At 39.2% G+C, this 13759-nt stretch overlaps 1 protein-coding gene across 1 annotated transcript in view; it reads left to right on the top strand.

Annotated features, from left to right (window-relative positions):
* Positions 1–13759, top strand: part of LOC133528326 (steroid hormone receptor ERR1) — a 61939-nt gene extending 48180 nt beyond the window's left edge. Inside the window, exons 6-9 of the mRNA XM_061865669.1 lie at positions 5174–5335; positions 6132–6304; positions 7187–7280; positions 10372–13759. Coding sequence (XP_061721653.1) covers positions 5174–5335; positions 6132–6304; positions 7187–7280; positions 10372–10440 — 498 coding nt within the window. The 3' untranslated portion in view covers positions 10441–13759. The remainder of the gene's footprint in view (positions 1–5173; positions 5336–6131; positions 6305–7186; positions 7281–10371) is intronic.

Here is a 13759-nt window from a genome sequence, read left to right as displayed (position 1 = left end):
AGTAAAAACAAGTGACTGTCAATAATATTTATTACAGTACATATGGTCCTACTATACCGCACCAGTGTGATAATTAGCACATTACGTAACTATGTCGAAAAATTTAAACGCCCATATGTTCTGTAAAACGTTGTACGATACATATTTATTTATTTTGAAAAGTAATAATATACAGCATTACAGTCGAGACCAAAGCACTGTACAATTCAGATTACATACTAGGAAAAACAGATCACAATCAACTTTTGTCCATCACCTCGCAATATCGCAGACTCATCTGATACACAGCCGTCCATCGACTTGCAAACATATCACAATCTGGTGCCCATGACAGAAGGGAGTTCAGCAGCCTTAGAGCCCGCACAGCAGGCGAGTTTTTATGTGCTACAGTGCGTGTAACTGGGACGGCCAAAAGCTTGTGACTTCGCGGTCGCAGGAGATTTTTGGGCACAAATGGAATAGCGAGTCTAACAGTTCGTCCTACCAGTTCAGGACAGTCTGTCTCACCACGTAAAACTCCACATGCTGTCACCAGGAGATTGTAATTGCGTCTGACTGCAAGGGAATTAAAACCTAATGATCCTAACAAGTACTTGGTCGGATATAAGAATGGAGAGTAAGTATACAATACATGTGCGATACATGTGCGAATAGGTAATTCGCAACTCGTGTCGATTGAAAACACGACCGAACTTTCCTTTGCACATCTGTCAAGTATCTGGAGATCTTTCTAATGAGCCTAAACTCAATGTGTATGTTTATGTATTTCCATCGAGGAGTTCCTTTTGCTACCTTCCGAGTGCATCATCAGATCAGCTCCACGTTAGCATATTATTGAATTGTCGTCGGAAATATGGAAATAGGCGAAATTTCAGCTCAATCACACATCGGGAAGTGGTTCAAATTCAAGTTACAAGATTTGAAGCGCATATACATAAATAAAATATATACGCGGTGAAGCTAAATAAATGTAAATAAAACAATATTAACGCTACTAAAATTTATAACATAACCTTTAGCTAAAATGTTATTTTCACTTACAAAATGTTTTTATCTGATTAACAAAATACAAAAAGATCCGGGTTCAATCCCCTTCGTCAATTTAAGAAAATAACAATATCAATTATCGACCATGGAAAATCGATAAAAACGACAACCATCCAAAATTACAGTTCAATGCAAAATCAACTCTATCACTCGCATCCTAAGTGCTATAGCAAGTTCCATACGACATTTTTTACTCATCAAAGGACACAACGTAAAAACTACCATCGTCAACAATGAACTGACAATTCGTAACCCTTATTGCAAACGAATAAGGTCCTTTTGTGGTCATTTAGTAAGTGATGTTGAACCTTTAAGTCTAAAGAGAGACTTTGCCTCCTTGTGTGTGTTCTAACGCTTATAAATACACACAAGAAATTTAATTTCAGTACTATATAGTACCTAGTCACAGTGACAATATTATGAGGTTCCTAGCGACTTTCATTTGTTTGTCACTGTGATAAGGTACTAAATATATGGTATGGATAATAAATTCTTTGACTGTACAGTCGCCATCAGATATATCGAAGCGGCCAAGGTGCTCACAAATATATGATCACGTCTCTATTGTCACGGCGTTCAGTGTCAGTGCGTGTTCGGATATTTTTGAGCACTTAGGCCGCTCCGATATATCTGATGGCGACTAACATAATATATTCTTTAAATATAATAAAGACACTTCAAAAAATTACAAGATAACAATGAATTTATTACCTCCATGTTACATCTGCGAAATGTAATCTATACGCCAAAGAAAATGGCGTACCACCGCGAGTGTTTAAAGTGACGTTTAAAAATAATCTAAATAAGCTTAAAACAAAACAATTTTCCTAGTGAATTGTTATTATCTTGCTTTTATTATGTTTCTAGATATTATTAGAATACATTTTCATAACGCATAAAGGCATTTTCAATTTTTATTATTTTTTTAAATTTTCGTTACATTTGTAGCATCTCGCAAGTAGTCGGAGACGTACTAAACGCAATGAAGTGCCGGCACTACAATGAGGTGTGGAATCATTTTGTTCGAGATGCCGACTCTAGTACTATACCTCAATGTCCTCACACCCTAGAACCTAAATGGTCCTTCCTAAAGGAGCCCACTGATTAACATTATACATAAATGACGTAATTGAAATTACTCATCATCAATATATCTTATTTGCTGACGACATATCAGTAATTGTGACATCCGAAAATAGTATAATTAATAGTAATACAATAGAAGAACAAGAACATGAATGTGACATTAACAGAACGATAAAAGTAATTATTATATGAACAACTTAGACATACATTTGAGTAAATCAAAATATATCCAATTCAACAAAAATACACCCCATCTAAATGTTACACGATTAGAGAAAGTAATACAAACCAAATTTTTAGGTGTAACAATAGATGAAAGCTTGAACTGGAAGGAACATGTACAAAGTGTACGAGTATGTAGCAAAATCAACAAGTTTGTTTACGCACTTAAACAAGTACGGAAAGTTACAATCGTCGCTACTGCAATTTCAACATACAGGGCATACGTGGAATCCACGCTACGATATGGTATCCTAGCCTGGGGCAATAGCACCGATAAGGATAGGCTATTTATCGACCAAAAAAAATGTGTTAGGGCAATTTGCGGCCTCCCACCTTGGGAAAGTTGTAATAAACTTGGCTTACTACCGCTACCCGCACTATATATATACGAAATATGTATGTTTGTCAGCAAAAATAAGCATCTCTTTAAAAAGGCAGCTACCCTGAACCAGCATTATCGTAGAGATCCTAACGGGCGCGTATTAGAAGTTACTCCAAAACTAGCACTCTATAGAAAAAGCTGTCTCAAAATGTGTGTTAAGCTTTTTAACAAATTACCTGACCACCTTAAAGAATTGAATGCCAAAGCGCTAAAACCAAGACTAATTGAAAACAACTTGTATAATATTATTGACATTTTAAATTGATGGTTCCTTCTAATTAATTATTCTTAGTTTTAATATTGACATTTGAATTATGTTGTATATACCTGTCTATTTTGTTCTGTATGTCCTAGAGTTTAAGGTGTAAATTTGCATGCTACTATGTAGTTAATCATGTGTTACCCAATAACGATAGTATAATAACCATACCATGTTTAATGCAAATAAACGAAATGAAATGAACAGTCAGCTGGACGGTATCGGCCTGACAGTTAGAACAAAAAGTTGACAGTACCGAACAACTGTCAGGCCGATAGCGTCCGGCGGACTGTTAATCAATGAGCCCCCTAAAAGTTAAAGTTGCTGTTAACACGTGTAGGTTTTCGGTAAGAACTACGTCAATAACGGGCAAAGGTTCGGTGACCTTTGGCGGCGAGAAACCAGACTAAAATAACTTTCGGGCTTCTACAGTTGTTTACATAACGTACTTGGAATTTGGTAGCTTTGCTCATATTGTTTTTATAGTAAAGTAAGCTTAACTGAATTTATATTTTTTTTCCTAACACGTCGGTGGCAAACAAGCATACGGCCCGCCTGATAGTAAGCAGTCTCCGTAGCCTATATACGCCTGCAACTCCAGAGGAGTTACATGCGCGTTGCCGCCCCCCTCGTTGAGCTCTGGCAACCTTACTCACCGGCAGGAACACAACAATATGAGTAGGGTCTAGTGTTATTTGGCTGCGGTTTTCTGTAAGGTGGGATACTTCCCCAGTTGGGCTCTAGATCTGAATTCAAGTCCAATTCGTGATATTACATTACTCTTACTCTAACTTTTGAATGGTGGGTCTTATAATATAAAAAAGCTTAAGAAGTACTTTCAATGAAAACTGTAGCGAACATGATCGGTCGCGCCGTTTATGAATTATTGCAAAAGTCATCTCTTCTTAGTAAAAAGACGTACAAAGCGCTGCGATACCCTTATGCATATCTACATGATAGTTACTAATAATCCCCGTTTAGTTTATTCTGACAGAATGCTAACTACGGAACCCTACACTGAGCACGGCCCGACATGCTCTTGGCCGATTTTTAGGGTTCCGTACCCAAAGGGTCAAACGGGACCCTATTACTGAGACTCGGCTGTCCGTCCGTCCGTCTGTCACCAGGCTATATCTCATGAACCGTGATAGTTAGCCAGTTGAAATTTCTACAGATATTTCAGTTGCCGCTATAACAACAAATACTAAAAACAGAATAAGATAAATAGGTATTTCTTTCCAATCTCGAGGTTCTCATCCAATCACCGAAGTTAAACGTCGGGCGGGGTCAGTACTTGGATGGGTGACGGTTTTTATAGATAATGGTACGGAACCCTTCCTGTGCGAGTCCGACTCGCACTGCCGGTTTTTCATTTTAGTCTCTCTCAGTCACAGTCTAATTTATTTGTAATATTCCACTACGTGACGTCTAAAATATCACATATCAATCCTAACCTTACACACGGAATGACGGAAGCGAGAGTCAAAGTGCATTTTGTACAACAAATACGTCAATATTTCTAAGTACCATCCACACTTAGTTTTGCCTAACAATTTAAGTTTGACCATTGTAAACCCTATTTCAAAGACTTAAGGTCTAAGATTCAATTGTTGCTGTTGGTGTTAAATAATTAATATTTAAAAATGCATATGCTTATTTTCCGCGTGTTATTCGGTCGTTGCACCCGCTAGACATTCAAATGAATTTGGAAATCACGTTGGCAAGGTGTGACTAGTTGACATTGAATGGATTTGGAATAAAGTATCTGCGATAGCTATTAAATTACCTCTGACTTTTGTATGATATTTTGGCAATCGTGTACAGTCGCCAACAGATATACCTCAACTCTCAGCTCAAAAAAATCTCAACACGCCTCTATTGTTAGGACGTTAGAGTGCGTGTTCCGATATTTTTGAGCACCTCGGCCGCTCCGATATATCTAATGGCGACTGTACTTATTCAATACGATGAGATTCATATTCAATTGGAACAAACTTTAATTTCGTTCAGTTTTCTAACAAAACAAAATCACCAACAACGGTTCAAACGGTTCAAATTTCAGAGGCAAATTTCGGATTTTTCATTTGTAGGCTATACCTTATTGTCTACTTTTTCACTAGTTTTCTCAAGTTACCGAAAGATGGCGCTGTGACTAAAATTTTAATATTTCTTTACAGATGCGTCTCCTCCAAAGCACATGGGCAGAGATGTTATCCCTCATGCTGGCGTATCGGTCACAAACCACCGGCGGCGGCGCGCTACGACTGCGTTTCGCCACCGACTTGCAACTGGACGAGCAACAGGCGAGAGACATCGGGGCAGGAGAGCTGTTCGCACAGGTAATGTGGACCTTATTTACTTGTAATAAGGTCGCGTCTCCTCAAAAGCACATGGGCAGAGATGTTATCCCTCATGCTGGCGTATCGGTCACAAACCACCGGCGGCGGCGCGCTACGACTGCGTTTCGCCACCGACTTGCAACTGGACGAGCAACAAGCGAGAGACATCGGGGCAGGAGAGCTGTTCGCACAGGTAACTGTGGACCTTATATACTTGTAATAAGGTCGCGTCTCCTTCAAAGGCTCATGGGCAGAGATGTTATCCCTCATGCTGGCGTATCGGTCACAAACCACCGGCGGCGGCGCGCTACGACTGCGTTTCGCCACCGACTTGCAACTGGACGAGCAACAGGCGAGAGACATCGGGGCAGGAGAGCTGTTCGCACAGGTGACTGTGGACCTTATTTACTTGTAATAAGGTTGCATCTCCTCTAAAGCACATGGGTAGAGATGTTATCTAGCCTACGATGCGAAATAAAGCCAGTGCGAAGTGTAGGAGGCAGCACCTGCTTAGAAGCGTGATTTGTTTTCGCTTTCGATTCAGGTCGCGAGATGACAGACGTTCTAACACGCACGGTCTCTATCGGCACCAAGGTCTACCTGGTTTTTTTTTTGTTTTTGAATTTTTGAGTAAAAATTTGCTGGCTATGGATGAGGTTTTGGTGGCTCAGATGGCAGAGCGCTGGAGTATCGATCCAGAGGCCGTGAGTTCAAGTCTCACCCAAGGCAGTTTTTACACTTAAATTTATTGTAAACTGAATTGTTTTGTTTGTATAATGTAAGTATTGTCTCGCAGGTGGCGGGCGTGGTGCGGCGGCTGGAGCGCGCGGCGGCGCTGCGCGAGGAGTGCTGGCTGCTGAAGGCGCTGGTGCTGGCCAACTCCGAGGCGCGCATCGAGGAGCACGCCGCGCTGCGCCGCTTCCGCGACGCCATCCTGGCCGCCCTCAACGACGCCGTGTCTGCCCTCAGGTGACCTCCCAACATAGATATTATTACTCATAAAAATACTACCTGCCTCAAATGTTCCCATTACCACGCTGAATAGCCAATGGGATCTGTCGAACCGGGTACGATCCGGACCGATGGTCGCACCCCGTCTCCCTCAGCCGCCGACTCTAATCTCATAGTGTAGGCTTGAGTGGACGCTCGAAGCGGAGCGTTAGGCGGGGCGTGCAGCGTGGCGTCGGGCTCACGAGTGACGTGAGCGGCGTGCAGTAAGGCCGCTCCTATACGCTTGCATTTGTTTAAAATGCACGCCGCACGCCCAACCCGAGCGTCCACTGCGTCCACTCAGGCCTTACGAATTCCTTCGCCGCCAAAGCCCAAGGTCCTGCAGTCTCGACTGCAACTGGCACAAAGTCGAACATTGGCTCCTGTGTAGAGTACTAGAGTACATTGTACGAGAAGCCGGAAAACCGCTCAAAAATGGACGAGTGAGTTTGCGGACCGACACGTTAGTGGAGGCCCTCGAATAATACGAGTCCATCTTTAGCAACCATTGACTGGACTGAGACTCCGCTGTCCGTCCGTCCGTCTGTCACCAGGTATCTCATGAACCGTGATAGTTAGCCAGTTGAAATTTCTACAGATTATGTATTTCTGTTGCCGCTGTAACAATTACTAAAAACAAAATAAAATAAATATTTCTTTCCAATCTCGAGGTTCTCATCCAATCACCGAAGTTAAGCGACGTCGGGCGCGGTCAGTACTTGGATGGGTGACCGTTTTTATAGATAATGGTACGGAACCCTTCCTGTGCGAGTCCAGTTTCTTTTTCTCTAGTTATAATTTCGTCTGCGATATTTTGTATAAATGTTGAACATGTGTCACCGATCCCATGGTCCCCCGCAGGCCGTACAACGCGGGCGCGGCGCTGCAGCAGCTGCTGCTGGTGCTGCCCGCGCTGCGCCACGCCGACGTGGCCGTGCGCCGCTTCTGGGCGCAGGTACATTACTATGCCTATTCACATCTATATTACCTATTATCACCTATGCCTATTCACATCTATATTACCTATTATCACCTATGCCTATTCACATGTATATTACCTATTATCACCTATGCCTATTCACATCTATATTACCTATTATCACCTATGCCTATTCACATCTATATTACCTATTATCACCTATGCCTATTCACATGTATATTACCTATTATCACCTATGCCTATTCACATCTATATTACCTATTATCACCTATGCCTATTCACATCTATATTACCTATTATCACCTATGCCTATTCACATGTATATTACCTATTATCACCTATGCCTATTCACATCTATATTACCTATTATCACCTATGCCTACTCACATCTATATTACCTATTGTCTATTATTTGACGACCGGTTTAGCCTAGTGGGTAGTGACCCTGCCTACGAAGCTGATGGTCCCGGGTTTAAATCCTGGTAAGGGCATTTATTCGTGTGATGAGCATGGATATTTGTTCCTGAGTCATGGGTGTTTTCTATGTATTTAAGTATTTATAAATATTTATATATTATATATATCGTTGTCTAAGTACCCTCAACACAAGCCTTAATGAGCTTACTGTGGGACTTAGTCAATTTGTGTAATAATGTCCTATAATATTTATTTATTATTTATGTATGTATGTATATTTAGATCATCATTCGCTTGCCCTTATCCCATTCATTTGGGGTCGACGCAGCATGTCTTTTTCTTCCATATCTTTCTGTCACCCGTCATCTCATCATTCACTCGCGTTCGTTTCATGTCATCTCTCACACAATCCATCCACCGTTTCCTAGGTTTTCCTCTCCCGTTCCATCCCTCCACATTCATTCGTAATACCTTTCTCGTCACATGACTTTCATCCCTCCGCATCACATGCCCATACCACGCTAGGCGATTCGCTCTTACTTTATCTATTATGGGTGCAACTTTCAGGCTTCCTCTTATATACTCATTCCTTATCCTATCCATTTTTGTCACACCACACATCCATGTATATTTAGATATGTATCTAATATTTATTTATTTTAATATAGGTATGTATTGTTATATTTATATGTTTATTTAAATTGTAAATGTATTGTATGTACTGTCTGCTTGTATATGTAATTTTCCTATTCCTCTAATTAATTCGTGCACTACCTGCTCTAAAAACTTACTGTTCTTTATATCCTGCTATCCTAAGGTTGTCTGGAAGAGATCGCTTACAGCGATAAGACCGCATGTTGCTACCTTTCTTTACATTGTAAATCTGTTAAATGTAAATTATTACTCATTTCTGAAGAGGGAACAATATCTTTTCGAATCGAACGAAAGAACGGTAATTTTTCTATGAAATTCCATTTCGGGAGAAAACGTTTTCCACTGACTAAATCTTAAAATCACTTTGATTTTGATGTTGATCGTTTCAGCATAATATATTCTAGGTTTATAGGCTTTACTTATCTGAAAAAAAAAATTGTATAGGGAGCGTGCATGAACTGTAGGAGGCAGCACAGGAGCCGTCAGATTTTTGGCGCGAGGCGTAAATGTGATGTTTATTGTTCCGATGTAGCCCACAAGATGGCAGAACCTACTATGCACAAGAAAACACGTGACGTGTACATGTGCATGTTTATGGTTCCGATTCAGGCCACAAGATGGCAGACCCTCCAACGCGCACGGTCCCTATTGCAAATTTTGTAAAAAAGGAAATCCTATAAACCTACTTTTTCATTGTGTCAATAATATACTAAAAATGTTTTTGGCAAAAAATTTATTTTTGGTACAAGCTTTTATCGCTGACTGTACTTTTCTTTCCACAAGTAACTAATACTCATCGAGACAATTCTAAAAACCCCAAACACAATTAGGTTGCGTTGTTTTATCACAGAGTTCCTATGGCCACCTCCTGTCTCCATCATCAGATCATCTCGATGGTACCATAATATTGCATTGTCACCCGACTTACATATGTATGCAAATTTTCAGCTTCATCGGAAACCGGGAAGTGGGTCAAAATTAACTTGCAAGATTTGATTACAAACAGACAACGGTCAGGTGAAAGTAAATAAAAGCTTGTAAAAATCATGAAGAATGGAAAATATTTAGGAGTGCAAAAACGTTTTCTCTTTTTGTATGGTCGATCACGTGCTATATTTCCCTCTTAAGGTGCAATGAGCTTAGCCAACTGTTTTTTTTTTTCCAAATCGTAGCGATTTTTTATCATAATACCGAAAAAATATTAATAGTAATTTTGAAGCCTATTTCTAATAACTTCATCGATTCAAAACCATTACCTTCGATCGATTCGCTATTATTTATCGTCAATATGTCCAAAGAAAGTACGGTGACAAAACTGCTCTTATAGTGATCCTTATTGACCGAGTGTTAGCGAAGGTCTGTCCAGCATAGGCAAAAATGCTTTCGTATCTCTGGATGTTCTCTACAGGGGCCCATATCTCGAACGATATTAGACTACTATTATTAGTCCACGAACTGTCACATCGTATGAGTTAACATGACAACACACTAATAATATTAGACTATCCGGACCCGGGTACGTCCTTAAACTACGTCCAAAAGAGAGGTATGGGCATTGTGAATGTGAAAATTTGTGTGGTAGGGCACACCCAGTGGATGTCATTCCAGATCTAGAGCAGAGCCCAACTGGGGAAGTACCTCCACCTTACAGAAAACAGCAGCCAAATAACACTAGACCCTATTCATAGTGTTGTGTTCCTGTGTTCGGGTGTTAGGGTCGGCAACGCGCATGTAACTCCTCTGGAGTTGCAGGCGTACATAGGCTACGGAGACTGCTTACCATCAGGCGGGCCGTATGCTTGATTGCCACCGACGTAGTATAAAATAAACTAATACCATCCGAGAAATGGACCCCCAGGTCGCAATCCTCAACCGATTCTCTTGAAATTTTGTGAACAGGTTCGATAATTAAACAGTTAGCCTGATATTGACCGTGATTGCTCACAAAGCCATTAGTGTATATAAATAATAGGGATTAGGGAAGTCAATTATAGGTTTTCTGAAATGTAACCACACTAAAGTATTTTTTTTACAGGTATATCGTGACCGGCGGGCTCCGATGAACAAACTGTTCGTGGAAATGCTGGAGGCGTGCCTGCGGTAAGCTGCAGGTCGCACCTAACCCCTGGAAGCAAACTTAGAACGGTGCAAAACCCAGATGTAATCTGAAAGTTCTGGACTGATAGCAGACGGTGCAAAATGCAGATATAATCTGGAAGTGAACGAGTGCCGAGTGATTATGCTAGGTCCAGGTCTAACCTGGAACACAGCTGGAGGACCTGGAGTGTTTGTTTGTGTAATGAAGATAACGAACTTGAAGATAATGCTGTGAAATGGATAATATACTTGAAGAATATGGGGAATAATATAAAACAGACAGAAAAGTGATTGGAATAAGTACAGGTCTAACCTAAAACGGATGTAATGTAGAACTAAGTTTGGGCGGTGCCATATCTAGATATTTACGAACTTCTGAAAAAAAATTGATGTTTATTGAAGAGCAATAAAAATATGATGTGATTAGAAAGATCTGCGTGTGAAATGTGGAAATAGCAATCGAAATAACGTAAGAACATTAATGAAAATGCACCGTCAAGTGGGACTTATAACAGTGACAGTACTAGTACCTGGTACTAGGTACTTAGTGACTAAATACTAGTGACTGGATACTAGTGACTCAGTGGTTGGAGCTGGTATGACCTCAAGTTATTATTTAAGTGTTTGGCGCGGGGTGCGGATTTAGTTTTCATGAAAATTCTACATATCATTCTGTCGTTTAGTATACATTTAACTCTGCTTTCAGTCATTATGTTAATTTTAGATATTCTGACTGTTGGATAATTTTATATTCAACAATTTTTGTTTTCAGCAATACATTTTATATATCGTTGTCTAAGTACCCTCAACACAAGCCTTATTGAGCTTACTATGGGACTTAGTCAATTTGTGTAATAATGTCCTATAATATTTATTTATTATTTATTTATTTTAATTACTAATTCAACTAAAGTTTTTTTATTATTATTATTGGAGATGATGTGAGACAGTTGCGTTGAGATAGTTTAATATTTTTACGGTAGATGTCGCTAGACGCTATGGCGTAGCAATAATATCAATATTTGTTTATAAAATATTCTATTTTTAAATACATAATGTAGATGTTCTAACGGTCAGAATTTTCATAGTATATAAATATAAATTATGTGTTGACAGATTGCGAGTTTGTTCTGTAGGCTGTGAAATGGCAATCTTGGGGTGTCTGTAAATCTGTCACTGTCAATTGTCCGCCCCGCGCCGCGATGTACAAACGGACGTTCTAGTACAAAACTTGTTACTATTTTTGTATATTAAATATATATTAGGATTACGGTAAGGATCGAGATTTAGTAAGGTTGAATACTTTAATACAGGGTGGTGCGTTATACATAGAGATGGCCATATATGAAGTTAGATTTGGTAACATTTATTGGAGTTAAAAGTATAGTGGGTCTGTCACTATGTATCTGGATTGACTAAGAAGCAGTATTTCGAGATGTTTGTCAAATTTGTCCAATTGTTTTTTGTCTTGTCACTGGGAGTTTGACAGTTGAGTTTTTCAAACGTAAAAATGTACAAAAATACACTTATTTAAATGTTACTGCAGTCTTTTTGTGCACTTTAACTGCCAATTATTAGCACTACTGGCAGTGACTAAACTTATTGTACACTGATTGACAGACAGGGCATACTGACGGCATATTTTAAATATCTGTAATAATTCATGCTTAAAATAGTATGTACTTTTTAAAGTAAAAATCAAATTCATTAAATCACGAATTAGCTTTAAAACAGATGTAATATCTATCTGATTTCTAAAAAAAGATAGACGTCTGTCAAAAGTATCGTATGAAACATGTCAACTGTCAAACGTATACAGGGTGAGGCTTATTGACTGCGCTTTAGTTCCAATTATTATTGACATTTGACACGTGAACAAAATATGTTCTCTAGAAATTTCATTAAATAATTCCCGTAAGTCGTATTCGGCATTTATGGTTGTTTCTTGTTTGTATTTACCGTTATTTGCTTGTATTGAATACGTCTTTGTACAAATTGTTGAATGAGATTGTATTAAATACTGTTAAGATGTAGTATATTGGGTAACGTTTGAGTGGTCAATACTTGGGTGTAAGTTTGGCACACATGATATTTCACCCTGTATATTTGTGTTATAAAGATGGATGCAATTTATACGGGTTTTTGTATTTATATGAATCGAAATTACAACTATCTAAATATTTGGTGTCAAATTTGTATTGCATCATTCAAATGGCGCCCGATTAAGTATAAAAAAAAATAATTAAAGTATTGTCAAATTCGATAGCCAACCATTTTACTATTTTGTCATTTATACAAATTTGAACCATCTTATGACATTGAAGATCCCGGGTGGAGCCTGTAACAGGAGCAACAAATTTAACTGTAGGCTGCACTCAAACTTTTTTTTTATACTATGTCGGCGGCAAACAAGCATACGGGCCGCCTGATGGTAAGCAGTCTCCGTAGCCTATGTACGCCTGCAACTCCAGAGGAGTTACATGCGCGTTGCCGACCCTAAACCCGCCCCCCCCTCGTTGAGCTCTGGCAACCTTACTCACCGGCAGGAACACAACACTATGAGTAGGGTCTAGTGTTATTTGGCTGCTGTTTTCTGTAAGGTGGAGGTACTTCCCCAGTTGGGCTCTGCTCTAGATCTGGAATGACATCCACTGGGTGTGCCCTACCACACAGAGCGAGATGACATTCACAATGCCCATACCTCTCTTATGGACGTAGTTTAAGGACGTATCCGGGTCCACTCAAACTGACTAACATTTGTTCAGCGACTTTTAAAAATAACTTGTGCTTGTATACTTTACATTTTATTCTCAGATATTGCATTGCGCATTTTGTTGTGTTTAAAGCTTGACAAGCAACCTCAATTAAAATGATGATAGCGTACATTGAAAAAGTAATTAATTTGTATAAAAAATAGTTTAAAGACTTCATAATTTTAAAAAGTAGTTGAACAAAATTTGTATTGTTTGAGAAGTACAATATATGTTTTATATATTTGCTCGTGTTTCAGGAGTCACCCTGTATATTAAAATGAACTCGAGTAATATTCAGAATTTCAGAATAACGTGGAATATTTTTTTTATAAATGTCAAGAAACGTGAAATTGAATATTTTTATATCATATTAAAAGCCTGCATATAAATAATAAATAAATAAAAAGCCTGCATATGTAGGTTCACTGGACGTAATTCTGAAGTAAACATTTTTTCTGGCAATGATTATACATATAGTATATACAGTGTGACCTTAGCCATTGGACAAACCCTGAAATCCCACGTAGGGTTACTTCTCAGGAATGCTCTGACGTTAATATTTTTTTAATTAGA

This window comes from Cydia pomonella, chromosome 19 (assembly GCF_033807575.1).
Source record: "Cydia pomonella isolate Wapato2018A chromosome 19, ilCydPomo1, whole genome shotgun sequence".
Classification (NCBI taxonomy): Eukaryota; Metazoa; Arthropoda; class Insecta; order Lepidoptera; family Tortricidae; genus Cydia; species Cydia pomonella.
This window is presented reverse-complemented; position numbering and strand designations above follow the sequence as displayed.